The 13,416-nt window shown below is 44.7% G+C and overlaps 1 protein-coding gene across 1 annotated transcript in view; it reads left to right on the forward strand.

Annotated features, from left to right (window-relative positions):
• KCNK10 (potassium two pore domain channel subfamily K member 10) overlaps positions 1-13,416 on the forward strand; it is a 122,313-nt gene that overhangs the window by 77,551 nt on the left and 31,346 nt on the right. Inside the window, exon 5 of the mRNA XM_060263053.1 lies at positions 8,905-9,065. Within this exon, the coding sequence (XP_060119036.1) occupies positions 8,905-9,065 (161 nt within the window). The remainder of the gene's footprint in view (positions 1-8,904; positions 9,066-13,416) is intronic.

Raw genomic sequence — 13,416 nt, forward strand, 5'->3', positions numbered from 1 at the left:
CTCCAATACCCCCCTTATAATTATATATTTAGTATCAGTTGTTATTTCATGTGTGTTTGGGGTGGTTCACAGGGTACTCAATATTTATGTGGCTCTTTGGTTGATGGTAACTGAATTTGACTTTCTACGAGTGAGTACCAATCTGGAAGTAGAATACCTCAAGGACTACCTTCTCTCAAATGATGATATCCATAGAACAAAGTCCAGTAGCACCTTTAAGAGCAACGAAGTTTTATTCAGAATGTAGGGTTTTGCATGTTTGCACATTTCATCAGACAATGAATGAAATGAAGTACAGTGAGCAGAATTACGTGTAGTTGATATAGCATATAGACGATATTCAGACATTTTGGATGTTTAAAGAACCCTTACTCATGTTTCCTTGCTATCTGTAGTGCAATAGGTGGCAGCAACTTGACTGTGGAACTTCCTCCTCAGGGTGGACCATTTTGCTTCTCTATTCAATGAGTAATTAAGTTGTGGGATTCACTGCCAATGGATATAGCAATGGCCAGTAGCATGGATAGCTTTAAATGGGATTACACAGATTCATGAAGTCCATTAATGGCCACTAGCCATGGTGACTAAGGCAACCTCTAAATTCAGGAGCCATACATTTCTGATGCCAGTGCTTAGAGGCAGCATCAGGGGCCTCTGTGTCCTGTTTATAGGCCCCCTGAGGGAACTGGCCACTATACAAAATAGGGTGCAGCAGCTGGATTAGGCGGACTACTTTTCTGGACCAGCTGGACTCTTCTCATATACATGCTCCTTTAACATCAGCTAAACGAGCCCCGTGGCACAGAGTGTTAAAGCTGCAGTACTGCAGTCCTAAGCTCTGCTCACGACCTGTGTTCGATCCCCAGTGGGTTTTCAGGTAGCCGGCTCGAGGTTGACTCAGCCTTCCATCCTTCCAAGGTCAGTGAAATGAGTACCCAGCTTGCTGGGGGGAAAGTGTAGATGACTGGGGAAGGCAATGGCAAATCACCCTGTAAAAACTCTGCTGTGAAAATGTTGTAAAAGCAACGTCACCCCAGAGTTGGAAACGACTGGTGCTTGCACAGGGGACCTTTCCTTTCCTTAACATTAGCTAGAACTTAGTGCTGTTTTAGAAGGTCTTTGATACAGATGAATCTGTAAATCTGAAACTAAATGCGTCAAAGCTAATTTTGTGTGTGTGTGTGTGTGTAGTTTATTATTTATTTATTCTTTGCATTTATATCTCGCCCTCCCCGCCGAAGCATGCTCAGGGCGGCTAACAACAATTAAACATCAAACAATAAAACAGTGAGCAAACAATTAAAATTAACAATCAATTAACAGTTAAACAATTAAAACAATTTAAAACAGTTTAAATTAATTAAAACTAGAGTTGGTACCATACATTCAGCGATGTTGGGCATCTACTTATACTGTAGTTCAACTAAAGGCAAGTCGAAATAGAACTGTTTTACAGGCCTTGCGGAACTGGACAAGGTCCCGCAAGACCCTTACATCTTTTAGGAGTTGGTTCCACCAGTGGGGGGGGGCAGCAATTAAGAAGGCTCTTTCTCTGGTAGCCTTCAGTCTTGCCTCCCTTGGCCCGGGGATTGACAGTAAATTCTGTGATCCAGATCTAAGTACCCTCTGGGGAACCTGTGGGGAGAAATGGTCCCTAAGGTAGACAGGTCCTCGGCCATATAGGGCTTTAAAGGTGATAACCAGCACTTTCTAGCAAATCCAGAATACTATTGGCAGTCAGCGCAGTTGCCGCAGCCCTGGCTATATGTGCTCCCGTATAGAGAGACCCAATAACAGCCTGGCTGCCGCATTCTGCACCAATTGCAGTTTCCAGATCCCAGACACAGAGAGCCCCATGTAGAGGGCATTGCAGTAGTCTAGTCTCGAGGTGACTGTTGCATGGATCACAATTGCTAAGTTGCTGTGCTCCAGGAAGGGGACCAACTGTTGTGCCCACCTAAGGTGGAAAAAGGCAGATTTCGCAGTGGCAGCTATCTGGGCCTCCATTGCCAATGTGGGCTCCAGTAGCACCCCCAAGCTTCTGATTTTGGGCGCCGATATCAGTGGTGCCCCATCAAAAGCTGGTAGAGGGATTTCCCTTCCTGGACCACCACAACTCAGACAAAGGACCACAGTCTTCATCGGATTCAGCTTCAGATGACTCAGCCTGAGCCACCCTACCACAGCTTGCAGCGCCAGGACTAGATTTTTTGGGGCAGAGGCCATCCATCAGCAGATAGAGCTGGGTGTCATCAGAGTACTGATGGCAACCCAGCCCAAATCTCCGGACAGTCTGGGCAGGGGGGCGCATATAGATATTAAACAATATAATTAGATATAGATATTAAACAATATAATTGTGGGGTGCCCTTGAGGCACCTCACAATTAAGGGGATGTCTCTGGGACGATTGTTCCCCTATCGCCACCCTTTGTCCCTGCCCAAGGAGAAAAGAGGAGAGCCATTGCAAGGCCAACCCCTGAATCCCTGTGTTGGCAAGGTGGTGGACCAGCAACTGATGGTCGACCATGTCGAACGCCGCCCTCAGGTCCAACAACATCAGCACTGCCAAGCCGCCTCAATCCAGATGCTGCTGAATATCATCTACCAGGGCAACTAGCACTGTCTCCATCCCATGGCCAGGGCGAAAGTCGGACTGGTGTGGATCTAAGACAGAAGCATCCTCCAGAAAGCTCTGTAACTGTAGCACTGCAGCCCTCTCAGTGATTTTACCCAAAAAGGGTAAATTCGAGACCGGCCGATAGTGTGCCAATTCGGCTGGGTCTAATGTTGTTTTTTTCAAGAGGGGATGGACTATTGCCTCTTTGAGGGGCCTTGGAAAAAGCCTCTCAGAGAGGGATCTATTTACAATATCCCATATAGGATATTGAATTTATTTATTTATTTATTTAGAATTTATATCCCGCCCTTCCCACAAGTGGCTCAGGGCGGATGTAATGTTTTTTGAAGCTCCATCCGGCATGCTTTAATCAGCCAGGATGGGCAAGGGTCCAAATCACATGTTGTTGGGTGCACAGTGGAGAGGATTCTGTCAACTTCCTCCAAGCTGAGTGTTGTAAAACTGTCTAAAGCTGATCTGGAAAACAGGCACGGAGCCTTGAGCTCGCATACTGTTTCAATTGTGGCAGGGAGGTTTTTAGTGAGTTCAATCATTGGTGTAACTGGCATTGGTTTATTTTGTTCTTTTTAATAGTGGTTGGGTTTTAGTTGTGTATCAGCTGCTTTGTGGACCCGGTAAATCAAAAAGTGGACTATGATAAACAATGGTTGCAAAACGCATACAGGTAGTTCCATAGATATGCATGAGTTTAGAAATGAAATGCAACAACTGTGGGAAGGTAATTGGAGTCTTAACAGTAAGCAAGACCTACAGTAGTATCTATCAGAGCTGTAATGTTTTTTGTTTAAAAGAAAACCTTAAAAGAGCTGTACTTAAGAACATAAGAGAAGCCATGTTGGATCAGGCCAATGGCCCATCCAGTCCAACACTCTGTGTCACACAGTGGCCGATATATGTGTGTGTATATACACACACACACACTAGCTGTAGCTAGTGGCAAAGCACAGGTGAAGGTACTTTTGTACAGAGAGTCAGGCTGAAGTAAAATGGGAATGGTTCAGGAGTGGGCTTTTATAAAGAGAACAGCGTTGTGCTTTATTTCCTGTTCCTTACATTCAATATCTTGTATTGACTGCATAGTATTCTGGCTAATACTATGGTGTGGTGTAGTGGTTAGCAGCTGCAGATTCTGATCTGGAGAACTGGATTTGATTCCCCACTCCCCCGCTTGAAGCCTGCTGGGTGACCTTGGCCCAGTCACAGTTCTCTCACTCAGCCCCATCTACCTAACAAGATGCCTGTGTGGGAAGAGGAAGAGGAGATAGTAAACCTCTTTGAGACGCCTTAAGGTAGAGAAAAGCAGGGTATAAAAACCAACTCTTCTTCTATTCTAATTCCTGTAATCAGTCTTTTTTCTTTCTTTAAAGGATGCCAGTACTAGGGTTACCAGCCTCCAGGTGGGGGTCTCTAGATCTCCCAGAATTACAACCAATCTCCAGAGGACAGAGATCAGTTCTCCTGGTAAAAATGGCTGCTTTGGAGGGTTGACTCTATGACATTAAATATCAATGGGGCCCATCCCCTTCCCAAACCCCACCTTCCTCAGGCTTCAACCCCAAATTCTCCAGCTATTTCCCAACTCAGAGCTGGCAACCCTAGCGCCTGGTACACATATATACAACTGCACCAGTTTTCCCCTCAGGACTTGGGAGAGCTCCCCCCCCCCCAAGTTGGTACATAGTACCAGTGAGTACTACCACAAAAAATCCCTGCTTACAATCCACTTTTTTCATGGCATGTATTTCTTCTTTTTAAACCATTGTTTTCTAATTTTGTAATCCACCTTTTATCTCACAGAGAAAGGTGGACTATAATTACAGTAAGGAGGTAAATAAATGAGTCCTTGGCATCTCCAGCAAAGGGGTATCATTAGCAGGGCAGGAAAATATCTTTCTCTGCCTTGGATCCTGGAGAGCCGCTGGCAGTCAGAGTAGACAGTACTGTGCTAGGTGAAGCAATGGTCTGCCTTGGTAGAACACAGCTTTACAAGTTCATATATAAAATGGAGAGAAAGTATTCTGAAGAGCCATCTTGACAGAGTCTGTTAACAGAAGTCTAACAAATTCTGGAAAATTGCCTAAAATCAGCAAACCTCTTGAAGGTTTCTGTGAACAGATTTGTAAGGGATGAAACTTGGTGTAATAAGTGAAAAAGAGCCAGCGTAATTCAGAACTCACACCTGAAAATGAGGTTAGCAAGGTGATTCATCCTCCCATCAGAAACCAATTTTGAGTTCATATATGTAGCAGCAGTGATTAAATTACAGAGCTGGACATTTTTGCTAGTTTTTCTTTTAGTGAGATCTACTCCCTGCTATGTGGACCCCAAAAGTGTGCATTTAATCAAATAACAGTTTTGATTAGGAACCCAGTCCCATGAAGAAATGGTAGAATTGTGTGGGGTGGGTGGGTTCTAAGGATAATTACATTCTGAGCTAAGGGGAATACTGTCCAAAATGAGGACCAGACAATGGCCTATCTGAAAGAAATGTATACAGTGGCACATGCAACTATAGGTTTGTTTGCATTAACTTATTCCTGGGTGTCTGGAGGCAGCTAATGCTGGCTAAATTAGATTCTGAGTGGAGTTACTGAACCAGAACCCCATGGAATTAGGGGAAAATGTGTTGAACGCATAGTAGCACCAATGTTCCCTCTAAGCTGCAGAGTCTTGTGAGCAAAAATTCTACTTTGTGAGCTACTGGTCTTAAAGCAGTGAGCCACTGGCATTCAAGTGGTGAGCTGCTGCATCAATTATTGTGCTCTGGGGCCATTTTTCCTGAGCTGAGACAAAAATGTGTGAGCTGGAGGCTAAATATCTGAGCTAGCTCACACTAACTCAGCTTAGAGGGAACACTGAGTACCACACACATACTGTAACTCAGAGATGCTGGAGACTGAAACTGGGACCTTCTGCATGCCAAACAAATGCTCTATACTGAAGAAGAAGAGTTGGTTTTTATACCCTACTTTTCCTCTACCCTAAAGAGTCTCACAGTCGCTTACAATCCTTTCATCTTCCTCTCTCCACAACAGTCACCTTGTGAAGTAGGTGGGACGGAGAGAGTTCTGAGAGAATTGTCACGAGTCCAAGGTCACCCAGCAGGTTTCATGTGGAGGAGTGGGGAATCAAATCTGGTTCTCTGCATTAGAGCCTGTGCTCTTAACCACTAGACCACACTCAGCTGCAGCCCCCCCCCCCAAGTGCTTTGTGTCTGCAATGGTCCATGGAATCAGGGCTGTAGCCAGGATTTTGAAAGTTGGGGGCCTTTTTTAAAAGTCAGGGGGCACCCTTTCCCATCCACAGCAGGGTTTGCCATTTCTCAGAAGCCTTCTGGGGTAGGGGCAAAAGCTGGAGGCTCTGTAAGTGGCCAAGTGGAGGCAGCCAACCCTAAAACCTTGGAGTCAAGAGGGGACTGAACCTTGCATGCAAGCAGGGGAGTTTCCTTCCACCTTCATCCATTCCCCCCTCCCTGGCCAATTCCACACAGCCTTCTCTGCCTCCTGCTTCTCCACCTCCCTCCTCTCTGCCTGCTGCTTTTGCTGCTGCAGTGCACTGTGCCTTGCTCAGCTCTCCTGGCTCCGGCTGCTGCAGACGTTTTGCCAGCTCAGCCATGGCAAAAAAAGAAGAGAAAAAAACCCAGAGTGTGCCGCAGAAGGCCCCCTGGAAGTCAGGGGACCCCATATGGAAGCCAAGGGGCAGTGTCCCACAGCCCCCCCCCCCCTGTGGCAACAGGCCTCCATGGAATGTCTGAAGCAATACAGAATATCTAGTCTGCTGGCCTGGGGAATGGTGGTTTCCTCTATTGATACAAAGCCCTCATGAGGAGATGTATAATCAAAATCTGCCAGCTGGGGAAAAGATAATCTCTTTAGCCAAGCACACATAACACCTGCCCCATAAGGACAGAAATACAAGGACTGTAGCAGACCTTTCAGTTTGGGTGGGATGATGGAGACCTCCTAGCTAGTAGATGTCTTCATGAGTAAGCACTTTGTAAGTGTACTTTGAGTCTTATGCAGAGCAGTAGCAGAACCTTCCTTGTGGAAAGTCTTTCTGTGGTATATATTGAAGCATTGGTAGGAGGAGGGTAATAAGTTCACTTTCCTTAGAGTCCTGGCCTGGTTTACATGCCTACAAGCATGAGTTGCCAGCTCCAGGTTGGGAAATTCCAGGAGGTTTTGGGGTGCAGCCTAGGGAAGGCAGGGTTTGGGGAGGAGAAGGACTTCAGCAGGGTATAATGCCATAGAGCCCACCCTTCAAAGCAGCCATTTGCTCCAGGGGGATTGATCTTTGTTGTCTAGAGATTGGTTGTAATTCTGGGAGATCTCCAGGTCTTACCTGGAGGTTGGCAACCTTATGTAAGATGCTGACACCGTAATAGATAAAAAAGAATATAACTTTATTTAGAATAAACAATATGAAACAAAGAAAGCAGAATGAAGGCTATGAGAGTCCTTCTTTGCAGACTGACTATGTGTGGTTTATATAGAGCCATAAGTAAAACCTGGTCTGCCAGTGTTACAGATTCTGGTATCCTGAAAATGTAGCATGACTTGGATAAAAATTTCTGAATATTACAAACATTTTCTTTCAAAATTCATGCTGTTGTCTGAATGGGGCGGGGGGCAGGGGACAAGGCATGTTTTATATTGATGCTAGGCCCAGAGAAATGAAGCTTGGGTTAGGCTTGCCAGGCCTCTAGCTCATTGCCTGTCGTCACTCAGTGCAGCTGCAAGAGAAAGAACCCCGCCCCTGAAAAGCAATATCATTGCTATGGCTATGTCACTTCCACATAGAATTCAAAATGGACAAAGGGTAGCTCCCTAACTTTGTGGTTTTACTCTGTGGTTTTTCATAAAACTGTGTTATGGGTAACTCTATGATACGGGTAGCTCTAGGAACTTCTGCGAACTCTATGATTTTACTTGGACTGGCATTAACTCTACAGAGTCTCTGGAATCAAACTCTTCCTTGTCCCGATTTTCTGTTGATGTTTCTCTTGATTGTTTAAGTCCCTGTTCTTACAAACTTTATTTTTCAAGTTTACTCCGCATCCCAGTAAATTTCCATTTTTTTAATTTTGGGGTGATTTGTATGTAGAATGTATTAAATAAAACTTTGTTATTTTAAAAAAAATCTACACAGTCTCAGTTCCAGGTCTTTCACATCACCTACTGCCTAATCCTTTTATATGGAGATGCCTTGTATCGAGTCAATAACCCTTGGTATGCAAAGCTCTTTCTCTAGCACTGATCCATGGTCCATCCCTTGTTGTGAGTCTTTGAGTAGAAGACAGTGGGAGGTCTTTCTGTGCACTAAAATGGCTTCTGCTAAAAATAATTTGCTCAAATTTCTTCTCACTGTGGGAATGACTGAATGTTTGCCTAGTAATAGCTGCAAAACCATCCATGGGTATTGTCATAACATAGACCTTGAACTGTTCAATGTGAAGGGGCGTTGAGTGCTCCTTGTGTTGCTTAGTCTACTGCCTTTATGCTGACAGACTAGCAAGTAATGACCAAGGCACTCTGAAGGACTTTGAATATATTACACATTTAGCTATACACTTAATCTTTCTGTGTTTAAAATGAATAATAATAATAAACTATTGGAAAATACACATGTTTCTGTTGACAGCCTGAAATGCCTCTCCTGTTCATTCTCCTCCAGGAATAGGATTTCAGGAGGTTTTTTTTTGTTGCCATGGAGGGGGGGAGCTGGCAAAGTTATGCTGCATGATGAATGTTCTTGCACCTGTAGAAACGCTGTGCTTCATCCAGCCCAGACAATTTAGCTGTGGGTGCCTGTTGATGTACACTTGGTGGTAAACCTGGATTTCTTGCTCTATCATATGTGATACAGCTTTCAAAGGTTGTTCACATATCTTTAAAACCTGCCGTAGTGACAGTGCCATCAACTATGTTTTTATTTATGAAACAAAAGTGGCATTGAAATTGAACTTCTCTATAGATATACATCAAGTTGGAAGAAGAAACCCAGACTGCGTAACTCAGTATCAAGGGAACATAAAATTGTCCTTGCATGCTTGTTAGCTTGAGGGCTATTTCCAGCACCACGAGGGAAGTGATGTGGCTGAAAGTTTCATATGTCATGTAATCTGAGCAGATGTGAGGATCTGGGGGATGGAAAAGAGCTCTTTCATGTTGTTTCTAGACCTGTGTGGTTGTTTAGTTTACTTCTGTCTTTCCTTTCCATATCTCTGTAACCGAGAGATCATGGTGATGTTTTTTGTCTCATCAGGGTATGGAAACATTGCTCCAAGCACAGAGGGTGGAAAAATCTTCTGCATTTTGTATGCCATCTTTGGGATTCCACTCTTTGGCTTTCTGCTGGCTGGCATTGGAGACCAACTGGGGACCATCTTTGGCAAGAGCATCGCAAGAGTGGAAAAGGTTTTTCGAGTAAGATTTGAAATGGCTTAATCTGTTCTTAGTCTTAAGCTCTAATGGCAGGGCAGATCCAGTCTGGTATGGTAAAGCGCTTAGAAACATTGTATATTTCATAAATCCAGTGTGAATGGTCCGCTTGCAGCAGGAGAGTGCCGGGAAAGAAGCAGGTTTCCTAAGCCGCTCTGCCCATGTCCTGCTCATAGTCCACTGGCAAAAAATGCCACATAGATGTAAACAGTTCCCACCACATCCACAATCATGGAGCAGTTTAGGATACTGATGAGGTCTGTCGCCACTCACAAGTCTCACAAAGATGTATAAACCATAGATAGGATGCCCATAGCTCAGATTATATGGTACCTGTTATGGGCCTAAATCTCCCTGCCCTCAAGGTATGCACACTTAAAACACACAAGTGGAGGTTTTGGTGGTGGCATCTTTAGAGGAAAAGCATTTTGCATGGCAAGGAAGGGATTCAAACGGGCATTGTATATTGGTAACACTACTATGCTCAGAACATTTACAGGGACTCCATCTGAGGACACAAATACCAACCTGAATCCTCCATTCCTCCAACTTATGATGCAAGGACAATGCGCCCCATCCAGGTAAGTAAGAAATGGGAAATCTTTTGCCTCAAGCAGACTTCTGCAGATATTACCCCTACCCCAGTACTGTGCATTGACTTAAATTCTTCCTCCATCAACAGTTGACATAAGTAGGTACAGAGTGCAGAAAGCCCCTCTTCCACCTGGCCAGATTTTTGCTGGCAGAACATCATCACATTAACAGTGTGATTTTGTGCCAGTGTGATCTCACATGCAATTGGGGTGGGGGTGGGGGGAGGAAAGGTAGCACAACCACAACCTGGGCAACATCAGCTATTTCAAACCTTGGTACAGCTTGCCAGGCTTTTTCACAATGCCTTTTGCCTTGCAGGTTCAGAGCCCCCGGAGCAGATGAAATAGGGTTCCAATGCAAACAGGGTTCCAATGCAGTTCCTTGAAAGGTATTGGCCCAGTGACAATACTAAATCCTGCAACATGTGAATCTCGCTGTATGAGAACCCCAAAGGGGAGGGGGGGAATACGAGAACCGAAAAAACACATAGATGGTGCTACATCATGTGTAGGTGCTTGAGATATCAATTTCTACCATGACCATGATTTATGACTGCCCATGTGTGTCTTTTGGCCATTCTAGGCAGCCCTCCACCAGGGGCAGAGAACAGGATGGGCTCCATTCACAGTGCAGAGCCAACCATCTGCTGGAGCTTCAACATGATCAACTGTTGGAATGACCAGTGTGCATCTACCTGCTCTGCAGGTTGCCTGCTCTCTTCTTTTAGCCAGGCTCCTGGAAGTTGCTTAACCAGATGGCTGTTTAACTGTCATGCCACGGTACCTGTCTTGGACATGATGTCATAGGGACTGCATTGCTTTTGTGACCCACACCAGCCCGGCTTTCACCCAGGCCATGGGTGCTGGTCGCCTTAGTAGATGATCTCCAGTGAGAACTGGATCAAGGCGGGTCAGCCTGCTGGCACCGTTGGACCTGTTGGCACCGTTCAACATGGTCGACCATCAGTTGCTGGTCCACCACCTCGCCGATGCGGGGATTCAGGGGTTAGCCTTACAATGGCTTTCCTCCTTTCTCTGTGATTGGTGACAAAGGGTGGCAATTGGGGGACGATTGTCCCAGAGGCATCCGCTTATTTGTGGGGTGCCTCAGGAGGCGGTGCTTTCCCCGATGTTGTTTAATATCTCCAGATTGTCAGGAGATTCGGGCTGGGTTGCCATCAGTATGCGGATGACACCCAGCTTTATCTGCTGATGGATGGCCAGCCTGCCTCCGCCCCAGAAAAATTGGCCCCGGCGCTACAAGCCATGGTGGGGTGGCTCAGGCTGAGTCGTCTGAAGCTAAACCCAACAAAGACAGAAGTCCTTTGTCTGAGTCGTGGTGGCCTGGGAAGGGAAATCCCTTTACCAGCCTTTGATGGGGCGCCACTGATATCGGTGCCTAAAGTCAAGAGCTTGGGGGTGCTACTGGAGCCCACATTGGCTATGGAGGCCCAGATAGCAGCCACTGTGAGATCCGCCTTTTTCCATCTTAGGCGGGCACAACAGCTGGCACCCTTCCTAGAGCATGGCAACTTAGCAACAGTGATTCATGCTACAGTCACCTCGAGACTAGACTACTGTAATGCCCTCTACATGGGGCTGCCCATGTCTCGAATCCAGAAGCTGCAGCTGGTGCAGAATGCTGCAGCCAGGCTGTTACTGGGTCTCTCTATCCGGGATCATGTGCAGCCGGGGCTGCGGGGACTGCCTTGGCTGCCAATAGCATTCCGGATTCCCTACAAGGTGCTGGTTATTACCTTTAAAGCCAAGGTCCTGTTTACCTTAGGGACCATCTCTCCCCATATATTCCCCAGAGGGTACTGCAATCTGGATCACAAAACCTGTTAGAAATCCCTGGGCCGAGGGAGGTGAGATTGAAGGCTACCAGAGAACGGGCCTTCTCTATTGCAGCCCCCCACTGGTGGAACCAACTCCCTGATAATGTTAGAGCCTTGTGGGACCTTGCCCAATTCCGCAAGGCTTGTAAAACAACACTTTTTCGAATGGCCTTCAGCTAAAGTATAAAGTTGTTTAACATCATGGTATAGAACTTAGCACCAAAATTGTTTACAAATTGTTTAATATTTTAAGTGCAATTGTTAATTTTAATTGATCTTACTGTAATTGTTTTTAGTGTTTTATGGTTTTATTCTTTTATTGTAGATATTTAATGTTGTTAGCTGCCCTGAGCCTGCTTCGGCGGGGAGGGTGGGATATAAATGTGAAAATAAATAAATAAATAAATTCTGTTGTTGGTTTTGAAGGCAAGGGCAGAAATTAAGAGAACTCAATTTGCAATCAGAATTTTGTTCCAGAGGATGTTCAATAAATGCTTGGAATTGTTCCACAGTGTTGTCTCTTTTTTTAATGGGGTTTGGTAGAAAGGGATCTATGCGCACCCTCTGTCATTGTTTACTTCTGCTGTCTTCAGCACAGAACTTGTAGGGGTTGAAAGGATCCTCCAATCCCTTAGAAATTCTTTAACTCATTGTGGCAACATTACTGTTAACCGCATTCTTGTATCTTCTGCTCAATATCCTTAAGTCTATCTGGAAAGAAAGAAGATTAATTTTTTCCAGTTGGGATGAAACTAGGGTTCTGTTAGCTGTCTGCTATGACCTTTGCAGCTACATAAGGATTTTATTTGATTAAAAAGCATGGATTATTACTTGTGGGCTCCTTAGTGGGCTTTCACCTTTAAAAATTTATTGCTCTGTTTTTGTAATCATTTAAAGAAAAATTTAATCCTTGATTAATGATTAGACATGTTCTACACTGACGTTATTGACTTGAGAGTGCTTTTATATGTGAGGCTTAAATGACCTTTGGGGTTCTATCCTAATATTCATGGGTATGTTAATCTGTAGTATAAAGTAGCATTTTTATTTCAGTTGAGAATTCCAGCCAAGGTAGGGTTTCTGTTTCCACTGAGAACAAATCAAGAGTCACTGTAAACCTCTTGCATGTGGGTTTTCTTTTTGTTTGTTTTTTTGGACAGAAGATTTGATCGCACGCCAGAGTCTGGCAAAAGCCAGTTTTGAAGTTATTGTACTGTGGATATAAATAGCCCACAAAAGCAGCTAATCCGTCTGCACTGTATAAATGTGTTAATTCTTCCTTAATTGCCTCAAGAGTTGTGTAACAAAATGATCAATTTGGATCAGGTCAATGGAAAATCTGGTTACCACTCTGTAGCGCTAGTTCTGCCCTAGTGTGGATGATCCGTATTAGTCTGATATCAGATCTCAGATGCTAAGCAGGGTTGGGCCTGGTTAGTATTTGAATGGGAGACCACAAGGAATTCCAGGATTGCTATGTTTACTCAAGAGGTATACTGTAGGGATTTAGGGAAGGCAATGGCAAACCACCTCTGTTAGTCTCTGGCCTTGAAAATCCTGTGGAGTTGCCATAGGTTAGCTGCGACTTGATGACACTTTACACATACACAGCCCCAGTTCTCAAAGTATTCGGTGGACTTCCCTGAAGAGAGTCAGTCCATTGAACATCTTGGAATCTATCTTGGATATTATAGCATAGAGAGCTCATCATCTCTTGCTCATTTTAGTTAACACAATACCCAAAAAGGCAGCTAAGGCAACTAGCTGATGTGCAAAATTTACTCCATGTTTTTGTATCATCATGTTAGTTCTTCTGTCCCTATTATTTGATGCTGCTTCAAGAGTCAGGATTTTTAGTACCCATTATAGTGAGGGGGAAAGACCTGGAGCTTGTTTTCTTGCACT

This window comes from Heteronotia binoei, chromosome 21, assembly GCF_032191835.1.
Source record: "Heteronotia binoei isolate CCM8104 ecotype False Entrance Well chromosome 21, APGP_CSIRO_Hbin_v1, whole genome shotgun sequence".
Lineage (NCBI taxonomy): Eukaryota > Metazoa > Chordata > Lepidosauria > Squamata > Gekkonidae > Heteronotia > Heteronotia binoei.